Below are 17,598 nucleotides of genomic sequence, written 5' to 3' on the forward strand. Positions count from 1 at the left end.
CGAATAAAATTACCTTTTCTTCGTTTGTCTAATTCCTAAAAACATCGATATACACGTTATCCTTTCCGTGTGCAACATTATGTCTTCCCGTCCTTATCATAATTATTTGGGGTCGACATAACATTTTTTTCGTATTACATAAGGTTTTGAATTTTGGTTTTATGACTGGCGGCCTGCCTGTCATCGATCCTGCTTGTAAATTATTATTTTTAATAGTTGTTACTATTAATAATTGTTATTTCCATGTGTATGTTGTTGTTCTTTCTTAATTTTAGGCTAACGCTAAATAATATATTGATAATAATTCGATTCGTTTGCTTCTTGTGTTAGGAAGTAAGCTTTTAAATCAGATGGGAGATAATGCTGATAAAATGCTGCAAAAATTGATATAACGTACAATAGAAAATTTTGTGACAAATTATATCTAATAATAATAATAAGTGCTATAAAATCACACCAATTGCCTGATACTCGAGCTATCTGGATCTTCAGGATAACCTGTCTTCCAAGAAACCAAGCAACGAACATCTGGGAGTACATCCAAAATACCCAGAGGCAATTCGGGAAACTTCATTTTCTTAATTGGCCCAATCGAGGATCAAATTCGGGACCCCAGTAATGCACATCGTAGTACTACGCCACGTGGGTCATTAATTGGCCAAGATCTTTTTTTATTTGTTCTAACTGCATTGGCGCCCAGTTTTATAGTTTCTCATTATAATATTATTTTATTTTTATAATTTAAACTAGGCATGGGTAATATTCAATACTGATCCGATATCTATATATTGGGTTCCTCTGGATGTTGATGGCGGAAAAAAGGTATATGTTAAAAGTCTATTACCCAATATTATTTTTTGGATAATAGATTTTTAATATATATGTTATTGAACCAGTATATAGATATTGTAACTAGAATATATAGATATTGCTTTATATTACCCACCCCTAGTTTAAACTCATTCTTCATTTTAGCTCTTACTCTGCAATAAACATAAGCTGCAACTTTTGTTTATTGCTGTTTAACTCTTTTAGTCTATATCCAACTTAGGAAAGTTAATAGAAGCGTCTACAGTAGGTATATTATAGTCCTTATAAGTGACATATAATGATGTCCATAGTGTAATTTATTATAAGGTTATGGTTAGCAGTCAATAGTTGACATGTCAGTTACACCACATTTATAAAACAATATTTGTCGAGGTTTTTCGAAAAGATTACAGCATAGGTTTTTTCAAAAAAAGGCTAAAGAGGTTCCTTTAATATCGGCAACGGGCGTGTAATGTCTCTGTTATTGCAGGCATTCATAGGCTACAGTAACCGCTTACCAGCAGGTGGGCCGTATGCTTGTTTGCCATCTCATTAGTACGAGTATAAAGAAAAAAAAAACATAATTACAATTTAAAGGTTACATAGTTTTACAATAGATTTTTCAAGATAAAATTCTAAATATGAATATTTTTTATATAATATTAAATATTTTATTATTGTATGTAATAAATAGTAGGTATACTCTTCATCTACAACAATTATCGGTCTCTTATCTCTATGCATGTCAATTTATCTATTTTTATACGAACTAGTGTTGTTTTTTAATAATTTAGTTGAATGTTCTCTCTAGTATATTGTTCCGTGAACATAAAATTCGCTATAACCCTATCATCATTTTTATGAAATGAACGATTTTGAATTGTAAATTTTGTTATATAAATTAAATTCTACGTTTACGTGAAGGCCGCTTCTGAAAATATATGCTGTACATTTTTTTTATATTATCGCACAATTGCCGAATTTAATAAATTTTTATATATCTTGTAAAATTCAGTTATCTTGCAAAAAACGACAGTCCAGTATCTTTTTATTCTTATCAACTGGAATTATTATTAAAAATTATTTATTTAATCTATTCTTATTTAGAATCTTGCTGCAGAATCATTAAAAAATATTAAAAATGCTTAAAAATGTGTTTGTCAAGTCAAATGTCACTAAATTAATACAAAGCTATCACAAGAGGAAAACTTATCGATTGTTTAACATTTATGAAAGTTGGTTTGAAAACGAAAAAGATATTGCATAAATTTACGAATCTGCTCTTGAAAGTCTTTTAAAAGTAGCTGATCATGTTTTCTTGTAATTTATATGGAAAAACCTGTGCACTTACACGTCGCTTTTTGACATCTCAAGAATTAAGAGATAAGCCCTCGTGATGAATAAATATAAGAGGTTTCTAAATGCTATCTAAGATAAATATGCGGAGCATAATTTAATCAGGGCTCAGTACGATAGAAAACATCATTAATACCAAAACAAATGTTACTATCTGGCAGTTTAGGTGCTTGTTTGTCTGTCACCATTAGGCATAGCCTCTGTATTCGATGAAGAGATTAGTATGGATGATAATGTTTTACGCGTATATTGTAATGTTGAACATAGTAATTTATACTTATATATCTATATAATAAAGTCTTATGAATATAAAGAAGTACACGATACAAGCGAAGCAGCGCGAAAAAGTAGCTCGTAAGTCGACATAGCGGTGTCAAGCTGTGAGTTGGGTTCAACCTACCAGAGATCTATCAGAGGGAGACTTTGTACAAAAGTCGTTTGCTTGGGTACCTCTGTCCCATTCGTGTTTCAACCGTAAAGCTTTTGCATGGCTGTGTTTTGATTTGATGGGTGGGATATCGCGTGAATTTACAGGGTACAGAGGAATAAAACCTGAGTCCTCAGGAATGGCAAAGCATAGGGGGTTACATGGGCGAAATAGTATACTCTGTTGTCCATGATACTGTTCATGTCTATAGGCGACGGTTACCACCCTCTATCAGGTGGGCCGTCAACTTGTTAGCTATTCTAAGTTGTATAAAATAAAACACTAAATCACGGGTTGATTCTGGTCATGGATTGTGTACCGGTTCTTGTTTTGCAGGCATTGCCATTTTTTTTCAGATTACCATTTTTTCCGAAATTTGGACAACTTCTTACAAGGAAAAAAATCAACTCCAATGCGGCTGTCCAAATCGCCTTTAAAGAGTTTATTGATTCTCGTCCCCATGGTTTTTTTAATAAAGGGATCAATGACCTATGAGATGGCAAAAGTGCATAGATAACAACGGTGCATACTTTGATTAATTAAATATCTTCTTTTCATTTCAGAGGTTCCTCTTGTCGGTGCAACTAATTCATGCATCTTCTTCCAGCCAGCTCTATCCCAGGCCATATCCTTGAACTCCCTATATGACATGATACCTAGTGTTTCTTTTATTTGTCCCATGTAGTTATTCCTCGGTCTTCCTCTTCCTTAAATATATTTTATAAAAAAAAAATATATTCGTCCCGTACAAAACGCCAATTTCATATGTAAGGACCTAATATATAGAGATTTCATTCATTGCAATTTACCATACTGTATTCTTTATATGGCGAATGTAATTAAAAATATTATTGCCAGATATTATATGTTCTACTATCGTTGAAATATACATACATTGACATAAATAGTTCCCACATTCTAGTTTCAAATTAAACATTACTACGGAAGTGTATTAATATTTATCAATGGACAATAGATAATGCGTTGTGCGCGTATTATCTGGTTTTCATTAGTAAATATATTTTAATACGAAACAGTTAATACGTATTGGGTTAACGTAAATACATTTTGTGATAAGTGTAATAATGTGGATATGTCGAGTGATATAATATCCACAATAACAAACCTATGTAATTCACTGGTTGTGATTTAAAACTGTACATTTCATGAACTAGTAATAAAAATAATTCTAGGATTCTGGTATGAATATAGATAGTAATTTTAGATATATACTAATAATAATATTAAGTTTATCTTAGGTATATATAGATTCTCCTAAAATCTGTTAATTCTAATTCATTTCTCTAGTTAAGCTTTCTACAAAGAAAATTTATATAACCAACTACTTTTGCATACCAATTTTTTGATGAAGTTTAGTTCTAATGAATATATCTACTTTTTAATATAATCACTACCGGTTTAACTTACGCGTAATTTGGGCGAGAAAGCTCGACTTGTTTCGGGACCATTCAGGACTCTTAATCTTGAGCGGATTGAACGCAAGCGCGATCTTAACTGCGCGTCTTGGCCCCCTGAGCGCGAGCTTTCGGGGTTCGAACTACCGTCACAGATAGAAAAGATGGGCGTTCGAAAATCTTTGGGTATGAACGGCTGAGCTCCGTAGTCTTTCTCTTCGCCTGCCGTGTTTTTATCACTGACTGTGTTGGTAATCCGTCTTGCTCACAATGCCGCCTTTCAACTTGACATCTTCAACATTAACCATTGATAAAACGCGGAAATGCGACGCCCAGGCACTCATAAGCACCCATCCTTGGTCTCTAAAAAAAAACCGGTCCCGAAACTAGTCAAACATTTTCGACTAAATTATACGTAAGTTAAACCGTTAGTTATTACATTAAAACATAACGTGTCTTACGAAACTTTTAACAATAATATATCTACTGTTTATAACTTTTTTCTGACACATATATGTATTTAGGTGGGATTTATTTTTAATATTTTATGCTCTTTAAATCACAAAGTAATCACTTACTTTGTGATTTAAAGAGCATAAATAAATCATTTTAAGATGAGAGAAACAATAATTTGAAATGTTTAGTGCGATTTAATCAAACATCGCAGTCAAACGTTATCCGATTGAACTCTTACCGCGTCGCATTGATTTTTATATAACAATTTACGCACAGAACGACATAAGTAGTAGAACGTTTATAGGTATACCATAGAAATAGAGAGAAGACCAAAGACATTCCGCCAAAAAGTCCAACAATTTATTACACACAAATCGTTCAAACAAATTGTAAGTTCGGCGAACATGATCATTCTAATTGTGGTACGTGCTAGCTGTGATTGCAGCAAGAGTTAACACATAATACATTACAGTTTGTGTCACAACACAATCAGGTTCGGAGGACGAATCAGGCGTCGCAGCGTAATCTGGGTTAACAGGGGTCAAACGGCATCACAAATTCCAATACGATATTAGACGTATCTGTGGCGCGAATCAACGGCTCTATGGTAGCTCGCTATATTGAATGTTGTTGGTGCACTTGTGTTTTGATTGATTTATTAAGATCTACCTGTGTAGAAAATTTCATACAAATCGGTTCTGCTATTTAGACTAAATAACGAATAAACTAATAGAATTATGAATGTAAAAAAAAAGATAAAAGGATAAAAAAGATAGCATGATGTGTCATTAAAACCAAAGAAAAAAAGTTACTAAAAAGCAACATACGAATTTAAGTTTAACTCTAATCCCGACAAAATTTATACTGATTTGTAGATGACACTGTGAAACACGCCTTCTAACGATAATATGATGCGTAGACATATTAGCCTCAAAATAGTTGTATTTAAAATATAAAATCATGAGTCTATCAGTACATGTCCTTAAGTAAAGAAAATTTACAACTTCAATAGTTGCTAAATTAATATTAAATCAATATGAAAGGTATATTTGATACATAACTCCTATCGGAATGAACGGTTCTATGGTAACTCGATACATTGGCTGTTGTTAGTGCACTTGCATTTTGATTGATTCGCCCGAAACCCCGCTTTCCCCATCGCAATATCATTTGTCTAAAAATCGAGCCTTAGTTTTAGATAAAGAAAATACGTATCAGTTGAAATATGTTAAGACCCATTCAATTCGTAAAAAAATTTTAAAATTAATAAACATCAGAAGGATTGTCAATAAATGTATAATTTGATAAAGTATTAGATTTTGATGTCAAAATTCTTAAAAAAGAAAGTAAGTAAAGTTAGTCTTGCAAAAAAATTAGTATCTATGGTATATTATTTATTTGAAGTAACTACGGATAAAGAAACTAAATCGCATTATTATAATTGTAAAATAACTAGATATTTGTGCAACAATTTATGAACTGAAAAAAAATCCAAAACTTAGGTCTGAGATATTAAAATAATTTACTTAATAAAGTATCAAATACAACAAACAGTGGTCATATCACAACTTCATACGAGTATAATTTGTATGTGTATAATGTGGGTACATCACTAACCTTATTAAACCACTATCATTCGTTCTGAGATTCGCCATTATACGGTCAACTGGTATAGTAACAATATTCAATGAATGTAATCAGTGGCTCATGAGCAGTTTGTATCGACTGACGCAACTACCGAGTGTCCAATTTGAATCTCGCCTCCTCTTAAGTGGTTCGACTTTTCTTAGATCAGAATATATGGAAGTTTATTCCACTCATTTAAATCTCTCTATCTACACATATTATTAAATAAATACATCTTAATATTACTGATATGATACTCTAAATAACGTTCTACGTATTTAAAAATACGTAAAATGGGGGGGAAGGGGCTTGTTAGTAATGGCGACTAAGAATCCTATTGCTAGCAATATACTCAACCAGGTCGATCTCCACGCGGTTTCCCCTGGAAACTATCATGCTTAATTCCTGGTGAATTCATCATGATGGGCTAACTGGCCTGTTTTCATTCTCATCGATCACCCTTCACTGGTACTCCGCCAGCGTATCCCGTTAGGACAGGCGGGGTTACCATTCCATTTTTACCCATCAAAAAATAAACGTAAAATGTTTTCTTCTCACCAAAAAAACATCACCAAAGCCTAATCTATGTATATATATATATATATATATATATATATATATATATATATATATATATATATATATATATATATGTGAAAAAGAGAAACCGATGGAGATTGGAGATTATTGTATTCTCGTAACTTCAACGAAATATCTTCGTGTAAATTATTGATTCAATATAACAGTGGCAATAACTTTGTTTTAGCGTATTTTCCATATGACATATGACTACATAAGATTACTGTTAGGATTTCTTATAAGGAATGTGTTAAAGAGTTAACACTTAGCCATAAGTTAATTTCGGAATCGTCTGAGTTGCAAATAAACTTACATTGGTTCATCTATTTAAACTTTTTTATAGCCAAATATAAACTATGTATATTTAGTTGTATGTCTTTCTAAATTAAACAAAATATATTGATAATGTATACACATTTAATATTTTGTATTTACTTCGGTTTATTTTTAGTACCTACTTTATACAGGTGTTAATGAGAACAGACTGTAAATAAATTGTTCGTAAAAAATCATTCATAAGTAAGTATTTGTGTAGTATGCGCCATTATAAAAAAATGTGAACAATTTCAATTTTGTCTTTTGACTAAATTCTTATATTTAATGAGTTAAAATATTTTATAAGGAATAATGATTAGCAAAACGGTATATGTATATACAAATAAAAATCTTAATTTTTTTACATTATTCAATGTATTGCGGTCTTTAAAGAATTGGACAAATATTAGATGCAACGTAATTTTCAAATCATGCAAGTATATAAAAAAAAAAGTTTTTTTCTAACTGCTCTTTAAGTGCAACAGTTGGAGACGTTGGGCTTACATAGTATTTGTAATATAGATTAATTTGCTGTATATAGATGTCTCTATACAAATAAATTTCAGAAACTCGACTAGAAACGCTTAGTTATGTATACTCTATTTGTTAGTGACGTCAGAAAAAAATTATGATATAAATATATAAGATACAAATTCGTATACGCACTACGAATATTCTTGGACGTTTTTTTTTCGAGCGATAAAATTCGGAGTAAGGATTATCTCTAATTATAGTACTGTCTAATGTAGTTATATCTACTATTTTGCTTTATTTTTTAATGGACGAAAAAGGACTGGCAACCACGCTTGCGCTATCGGTATACATTGGTAGGGCACACTGGTCGGCCCGTAGTGATGAATTCGACAAGTATTAACCATGCCGATTTCCAGGGGGAACCGCGTTGAGGTTCTGACCTGATTGGGTATTTTACTAGTAACCATTGCTAACAATCCTTTTCTCATTAGATCTACTATTATTAGGTTACAAGTTTACATATTTCATTTATGTGTATCTACGTATATATAAAATCTATTCTCATGAATTAAACTAGCTTTTTGCATATTTATGTTTTTTTAAATCAATGTGGATTGTTAATCTACTTTGTACATGTAATAAAATATTAAATATAATAAAACTTCTTGCCTATATTTGTAAGGTTGAAAACAAGTTACAGTTACGTTACAAAAATGTGTGAAAATGAACGGTACGGGTTTGTGCAGCTATTTATATATTTGTTGCACGTTTGTTCACTGCATATCACGTGGTGCATACAAAATTATTGCATGCAAGTGTACCGACAACTAATAGAATAAAGGACCACTCGCACTTATACGAAGTGAATATTGGTATTAAAAATAACAGAGTTTTTTCTTTTATAAATTAAACAGACAGACGCAACGAAAGATAAATTATTTTTTATAAAGATATTAATAGGCCAATTGTTTATCCTTTGCATTATATTATTGTAATTTTCATGGTAATATTTATTTCTTGAAAATAATATATTATGTTACGTGTTCTATAGATGAAAGAATTTTTAAAATCAATTGAGCTGTTTTTTAGTATATCCGTTACAAATAAATATACATAAAAAATATATCTTTCCTTTTTGTAATATTAGTATAGACAAGATTTACTCAGTAATTTGTTAATATTATCATAATTATGTTTTTATTTTAAATCACTGGACAAACTTGAATTACACGAATAAAAAATGTGGTACATAACAAAACATTCTCAAACTAATCCATTACTTGTATGTACATAGGTGCATTTTGTTTTTACTTATAAAATAAATTTATACGTTTCTTTTACATTTACATCATCCCTACCTCTCACTCATTTATTATGTTTGCATTTTGTAAAATATATCATTGAACTTTATATATGATAAAGTATCCTATGTGTTAATTTAGAATATAATCTACCCTTGTACTAAATTTCGTTCGAATCCGTTCAGCTGTTTAAGTGTGATTAAGAAACATTCCAACGCACAAATATCTTTTCATACTTTCACATTTATAATTTTGGTAGGATAATGGGATATAAATTCTAAAGTTAGTAAGCATTGTTATTATAATTTGATGGTCATATTCGTACCGTATCGACTGTCTCCTATCTGTCGTTACTAAGTGTTAAGACTCCCTAATACATTAAAGTGCTGAACTTGGTGCCGCGGGATTTTGTTTTACCGACTCCCATGAATTACGTGGATCAATTCGCAATAGAATAGGAATTATATGTTCCGTTACTTGGGAACCATTGTATAGTTTATTTACATCCAAATTGTCTTTAGCTAGTAGAACTAACACTTAGATTAGTAGTTGAAACCTTGATTGAATATTAACAAGCAGGATCAGTGTAGACCATTTGATAGACAGAATGATGATTACACAAATAATGTATCAAGCAGTCGGGTGCCTAAATGATAGTATATGAATACATTACATCATTTCTATTATTATATATATTTAATCATAAATTAGTTTCAACTTGTTATTTGTTCACAATCTTGAATATTATTTATAAACTGTTCTCATTTTTTTTTAAACGTAAAGGTGATATTATATTATATGTAGCCTTGCTCTTCTGCATTCGTTATGAAGTTTTATTTTGAGTTATTTTTTATTTTTTTGCACTGGATTTAGTTATGTAGTCATGTTGTGGATAGTATTGTTAGCACATGGTGACCTTTGTTTATAATGCAACTGGAAATCAATGCAAATTATGACTGACGCCTATGTATTCGACCAGTAAGCATAAGCAGCACTATGGACATCATTATCATTATATCAATCGTTATCATTATTATTAAATGAAATGATTTATGGTGTTATTTCTCCATATTCTATATTTTTTTTATAATAAATATAATATGGGTAATGTTAAGAATATCATTTAAGATTGTGTCCCATAAAAAAAAACTACTTCAAAAATATTAATTTTAAAATGAAACTACTGAATCTCTTTTGATATTTTTTTTAGGACTAACCTGTAAGTGTATCGTTTCTGATAAAAAAAGAATTTTACAAATCGATTTATAACTGACTTAATTATGAGATAACAAGTATAAATAAATACAAATGAATTGAGAACATTCTTCTTTTTGAAATCGTTTGATAAATTACATGACAAAATTGTGAATGTCACATAATTTATATTGAAACTAATGGTAATATTTGTGACAGAACTTGGTACCGGAGCTACGGCGCAGCAAGACTCCGCCGCGGCGGTCGTCAGAGGAACGCGCGGCGCCGCGTCCGCCCTCCGCGCCGGTGCACAACGATCGCACACAACACACGCCACCTAAAAAAGAAGTCTTCAATAACCTCTTCTCTAAAAGTATATCTGGTAAGTTTTAATAAAATAATAGACATTTACACAATTATTATATAATATATGAAAACGTTACAGCGGCAGAAAATGAAACCTGGAGATGACGTTAATTAGCACCATTAGCATATATATCCGGCGCAAATGACAAATATTTTTTAAATTAATCATCAATGATAAAGTATATATATATATATATATATATATATATATATATATATATATATATATATATATATATATATATATATATATATATATATATATTTATATATTTTTGTTGTGGTTTGCCATGATCTTTGTTTTGGTTGCATTCATATTTAGGCCAATTTTCTTACTTTCCAAATCTAGTTCTTGTAGCATTTTTTCTAGGTTGCTAGCCGATTCGCTAAAAAGTACTATATTATCTGCGAAACATAAGTGTGTTAGTCTTTTGTTCAGTATCCATATACCCTTATGGCTCCAATCGATATTTTTAACGATATTGTTAAGTACTGCTATGAAAAGTTTTGGAGAAAGTGGATCTCCCTGTCTTACGCCTCTACATGATGATAAATGGTAATTTTTTTTTCTACAACGCCATTTCTAGTAATATACCCTGCAGGTCGACCTCTGCGCAGTCTCCGCTGGAAACTATCGTGGTCAATTCCTAGAGATTTTGTCATGATGAGCCAACTCATCGAATTTATTATTCATCTATCATATATAACGCATTGATTTTCCGTTAGCATACACCAATAGCGTAGTCGCTGCGCCATTTTAATATAATTATAATCCATAACCATATAACGCATAAAAAACGATTTTTCATAACCGACGAAATCACACTGGTTTTATATTATTTGTGTGTTCGACATTTTTAATTCTTCAGCTATTTAATTGTAATAAATTTTTAATTTTTTTTTCCATAAGTATTGCGTCTTTATGTTTAATCGTTGTGTAACGGACTACATTCTTAATTAAACTTACTTTAATAATTTAATTTCTTATCAGTAAGTACATGTTTTTTAAAATATCTACCTAATTGGGTTAACTATTTGAACCCAGTGATCCGATTATAATAATTGTTCTTGATGATGTTTTTATATTTGCGATACTAAAATAATATCGTAATAAAAACAGGCAATAAAACATTATAGATCTTTCCATAATTCACATACACATTTTTTGCTAAACTAACGATAACTCTCCTATGACTGGTGATAAACAGTAAATGAAAAAATATATTAAAAAAGAAATAAAACTATTTAAAAAAAAATATGGCATTTGTTCAACCTATATGACAGACAAATATTTATTATAAATATATATCTAATATATAATACATCTAATATATAATATATCTAATATATAACATATTTAATAGCGCAAATACCTATGTTGAATTTTTAGATTTTATTTTGTTTATACAAATAAAATTACACGACTGATACAATTTTAAAACACTTCTTTGACACTCTGTTGAAATATTTGAAAATGGCGCTGGTTCAAGTCTCTGAAACTTAACATTTGTATCCGCAGCTTAACAATTAAGTCAGTACTGATATACATACGAACATTATTCATAGTCACGCGCAGTCCCCTCGTCCTTTTGTCTGTACATCCGCGCTCATCTCGACGTTAATCTGATGCCATAATTGATTTACCCATACCTTTTACACGAAGAGCCGTTAAAGATATATCAAAGGCCACCGCCAATTGATTATAACAGAAATAAAATAATTTTATATGTATTAACTTTTTTATTTTCGCGTTCTATTGATATTCCTAAACATCATTACATCGACTAGTTCGTGTAACGTCTGGAGTGACGTGTGGTCAAAACATCTGAATATAATTATTATATTTAACCTAAATTATCATATTACTTCTCATCTCTTATAAACCATTATTTTTGTATCATCTTTCATGTGAATTTATATATTTTTCACTTTTTGTTCTCTAAATATTTTTCTGAAATTAAAATAATAATAATAAGAAAATGTTATTTTGGTGAATTCAATTATTAATTACTAGTTAGTACTTTGTTAAATATATATAGGTAGTTAGATGCAAGACTTTTGCTTATATAAAAATGAATCGAAACGATTCTAATAAAAAAAAAAGTGTCAAAAGTTGTCACTTTTTGTCATGATTATACAAGCAGATTAGAAAGGTTATCTACAGAGATCCGAAAGAAACTGGCAAGAAACTTGACATTTGCCTACTTATTTTGATTTAATCTGATAGCTTTATATATTCTCTATACATTTATATAATAATTTATTGGTAATTTCCAAATCCCACCCGTGATTAACTGAAGCCAGGCATATTTATTTTCCTGCATTTGCAAATGTTTTTTTAATATATATTTTTTTAATTTATTCAAAGCTAATATTTGATATTGTATTGTAAATTGTAATATTCTAGAACAATCTTTTACTATTTTTTTTATGCAACTTAAAATGGTAAACAAGCTGACTGCCCACCTGATGGAAAGTGGTAACCGTCGCCTATAGACATGAGCAGTATCATGAACATAACAGAGTATACTGTTTTGTCCATGATAAACCTCCATTACTATTTTCTAAAGTAATATCATAAGACAATCTAATACACTTATATCTAATATTAAATATAATTAAACAGTAGAGACAAGACCAATATATTTCATAGTACAAGATCCCACTGATTATATAGGCAAGCCATAAATAATATTTTTTTTACGAGCAAGAAGTATAGTCCAATGCATTGTACACGTATTCACGATACACTCCAGTGATCAACGTTCATTTCGACTAGACCACAGTTAATGAATAGCCCCCTTAAATCCGCTATCTAATTTCACGAGTAGTTTGCCGTTGCGACGCGTATGAAATCTATACCGACGGATCTATAAACTTCCCATACAGCACCGGCCTCTAATACCCACCGTTCATTCCCTTCAGTAATAATTTTCCATTCATTCTCCTCTCTTTATGAATCATAATCTCTAAATCTCCAATCGTCCGTCCTTGTTTGTTCAGTGCAAATCTCCTTTGTGTTGTCTCTTTCTAGTTCTTTTACCCCTTAAATCTAATCCGGGACGTCCCGTCTGCCGTAAGGCGAGCTCGGAGCTAAAACAGCTAATGCTAGTATATCTCAATGTGCGTTTGTATAGGTTATGATTTTTTTTAATCTATTAGAAGATTTGAAAGTTCTATCAAGTTTTTTTAGATCATCTCACTACTGTAATACGTATAATCCTTACTAATATTATAAATGTGAAGGTGAGTTTGTTTGTTACCTTGGTGCGTTGACGGCATAACCATTCACTATAAAATTTGGCATACACGTACTTACTATATGGGATAGAGAAGGACATAGACTACTTTTTATTTCGCTCATGCGGAGAAAGTCGCGTGTAAAAACTAGTGAATTATAAAAGGAGTTAAATTAGTATATCAAAATAATAGGTTAGTTAAAAATTTTACTTAATGCTTAAATATTAATATATGATAACGCGTTATAATCTCGATGGTCACTTCCTGACAAAATAAAATTATTTAATTTAGTCTCAATAAATTGAATTATGTGTTAATATTTTCTCACTAATAATAGACTCCAATTAATATATTCCCATATATCAGTAAAACTTACCCATAAAAAAGGCTCCGATCAAAGTTGCTTGGCTTTATTATCCTACGTCAAATTGCTACTGATTTGTAAGTATCTGATAAGCACTCGTCAAAATTAATACTAATAATATATATTTTTTATTTATTAAACTTTAATACACTTACAAAATGGAAATGGCGGAATCAACACCATATGACGTTATCTACCAATCAATCGTAGACAGAAATAACAGAAAATGTAATAGACGATGCAGCGTATTGAACAATAATATACATACATATATATGCTACATTATACATACACGCATATATCACCAGAGGGAGACTGTACAAAAGTCGTTTGCTAGGGTACCTCTGTCCCATTCGTGTTTCAATCGTAAAGCAGATAATATCGGACGAAGAATCATTCAAATACAAGGAAACACCAGCATCAGACAAAGCAAAGTCCATGTATCCGTCTATTAATTATTTCATAATGGATAATATTTACCAACGATAGAAAAGAATGAAGTTAGGTCAGTTGGCCCATCGTGACGAATTCGCCAAGAATTGGCATTATGATTTCTAGAGGAGATCGCGTGGAGGTCGACCTGATATTATATTGCTGTCATATTTTGCTGTTATTATATTCCCCCTATTCAGTTTGTTTCAATATCCAGTTTGAACTGGTAAGGTTCACAAGTCGAGTATAAAGCTCGGAGCAAATCAAACGCCCGGTGGTGAGTTAATGCTTAATGCCTCTAATCGCGCGTTATAAATCATTATTAATTTCGAGTCGTCTCGCCGTCGATCCGCGCCGATTAGCGATTGCACAATGCCCGACGGATTACGCTCCACGTCGGAGATATATCTTTTTGTCAATTCGTACCTGTGTACGGTCAGCATGTTCAGACAGTTTGTTTTTTGTACAGGTGTTCCAGAAATATATTTTACTTTTTTCTTTTATGATTGGTGGTGGTAGAATATTTTAGTGATTAAGTAATATAAACAATAATGAATATAAAAGAATTAATTTTAATAATAAATTTAAATTTAACTGGATGATATCTGTAGAGTGGAAATATTTAAGAAAAACTGATATGAGGGATATCAATGTAGTTCACTGTTTCTGAATAACAAACGAGAATGGTATTAGTCGATCACGCATGGAATTTTTAATAAGAATGTAATTTTAGATATAGTACGTTTAAATAAATTATTAATTTTTAATTATTATAGAAAAAAGTTTAAATAAATATATGTGTACATAATACATTTATTTATAAATTAATTAACGAAGCTTTAAAAGACTAACTGTTAAGTTTCTTGCTGGTTCTTCTCAGCAGATAACAACTTTCCGAACGGTGTAGTAGATTTAAAAAAAATTACGATTCAAAAGTGCTTGTAAACAAGTCTAATTAAATAAAGAGGATTTCAACATGAAGGTCTAATTTACAATCTAATGTATGTTTATCTTGATATACTATCTAAAAGTGGTTAAGTACTTTCAAAATCTATCATGTGGGTAAAGTAAAAAAAATTGGATCTCCAGAAAATAAACAATCACAGTAATAGGTCAAACTAGATAATACCATGGAATAATATTAAAATTTTACAATACTATTACAATGTTATAGTATAATTCACTGTAAGCACACGTCATTAATGCAGGAATGATGAAATAAAGCGTGGCTTTAGGAATATAATCGTCACGTAATGCGTAAACAGATAACATTGTACTCACGTCAATCTGTTTCACGCATCATAGTGATATCACATTTAAAAATTCACTTCATATTATTAGGTCAGGTCATCATATGTATAAGATTGATAATAATAAAAACATATTACAATTTAATATTAAATATACACACAAGTTTCTTATTTGCTATCGGTACGTTATTCGAATAAGCCGGTTTTATATAGATAAGCCGATTTATATTTTTTTATTTGCCGTATTATTATTTTTTATTTTGTGTATAAGATATAACGTGTCTAGTAAAGCATGGCTTTATTGCCAAAATCAACGGTAGTTTCTCCAGTTTGAATCTAAATAACTTATAATGTACGCATATCGCGGAAGGTGGCCTATTAAATAACAATATTAGAATATTTTAAATTTTTCTATTTTGATTTTGATTCTCATTGAGTTTTATTTTTGGCATCATAAAATATTAGTCATATTTATTTGATCACAAAATTGTGTTAATCTTTAAAAGTAGATTAGACAAGACCTCCCATAAATTCAAATTGAACTTATGTTCTTTATTAAAATAGCTATGTGACTTCGACGGTGACGAAATAGAAACCATAGACTTTAATATATTATATGAAAGTATATTTACTTTTAAGCTAATATTTTTGTAGTAAAAATATTAAAAAAAAAAATATATTGGTCGGTAAAATTGAGCAAATATTGATATTAATAATAGTAGTGTAATGTATTATTTTAATATTAATAAAAACTGCAATGAACAAAGACATTTTTATAACATTTCATATATGCATAAATTACTACCGATTTTGATAAGATTTCTACCGAACCAATTTGCAAATATATCCTTTCAAACAAAAAAAAAAAACAAATCGATTTATAACTGATTGTTAATAAGGTAACAAACATAAAAAAAAAATACAACCGAATAGAAAACTTCCTTATTGAAGTCATTTGTAAAAACGATAAATTAAAAAAATCTCCCTTTTGAAAGTTACGTAAAAATGTAATCGAAACTCCTACGTCATCGTAGAGTGTACAATAAATCGGGACACACAGAGGGTATGCTATACGGGGGGTAGTTCAGCTTTATCTCCGGGCGACACGAGGCTGATCCGGCTTGGGATGATCCGGATGAGCGTGCGATCCCCGCTACGCTGTGTGTATACGTGTATAGATATCGATTCGAGCCACTAGTGTTGCTTAACTGTTTTACTTATTTATTATCTTATATTAAAACACATTGGAAAAATTACGTCGCTCGGTAACAAATATTTCTTCACATCGACAAAGAATGATTTTACGTATTTATATGAAACTGAATAAACTTCTTTAACGTTTATGTTTAAATCACGACACATATACGAGAAACTCTATGTACTTATATCTATATATGAGTAGATATAATTATTCTGTGGAAACAGTATTTTTAAAAATGGCGCGCTCTTCGAAAATTTATTGATTTTTAATTACTACATATTTACGAGGTTCTTTAAACACTATTCTATAAGATTCTTCAAAAATAGTATATTAAGATTTCTTCAGAGTCGGCAACGTGTATGACATCCCTAGTGTCTTAGGCATTCATAGGCTACAAAAACCGTTTACCATCAGACGGGCTGTATGCTTGTTTGCCACCTTTATGTTATAAAAAAAAAAAAAAGATATATTATCAATACTTTACTTTTAAATTATAGTATGAAAAAACAACTTGTCAGTTAACAATTTAATCACTTTATTTGATTTCTATATGTTACATTTATATGTTTAAAACTCATCTACATTCTGGAGATATATGATCTAATACATACATACATATCTGTCACGCCCGTTTCCCATTAGGGTAGGCAGAAACAATGGAACGCCAAATGCTTATGCTTCGATTCAAATAAACCTCTTTCACTTCTTCCACATTTATCAATCTTTTCATACACGCTCGCCGGTTACTGGTACTTTTAATTTGGCCCTTCTTCAACATGTCGCCTATTTGGT

At 30.6% G+C, this 17,598-nt stretch overlaps 1 protein-coding gene across 2 annotated transcripts in view; it reads left to right on the plus strand.

Moving 5' to 3' along the window:
* LOC113518231 (homeobox protein dve-1) overlaps positions 1-17,598 on the plus strand; it is a 119,141-nt gene that overhangs the window by 50,764 nt on the left and 50,779 nt on the right. For both annotated transcript variants that reach the window (XR_008252600.1, XM_026903051.3), the window contains exon 2: positions 10,173-10,335. Coding sequence is in view for 1 of the 2 variants with exons in the window: in XM_026903051.3 (XP_026758852.2) it covers positions 10,173-10,335 (163 nt within the window). In the remaining variant the exon portion in view is untranslated. The remainder of the gene's footprint in view (positions 1-10,172; positions 10,336-17,598) is intronic.

The sequence above is a fragment of the Galleria mellonella genome, unplaced genomic scaffold (assembly GCF_026898425.1).
Source record: "Galleria mellonella isolate WM207_F2 unplaced genomic scaffold, CSIRO_AGI_GalMel_v1 utg171, whole genome shotgun sequence".
NCBI lineage: Eukaryota > Metazoa > Arthropoda > Insecta > Lepidoptera > Pyralidae > Galleria > Galleria mellonella.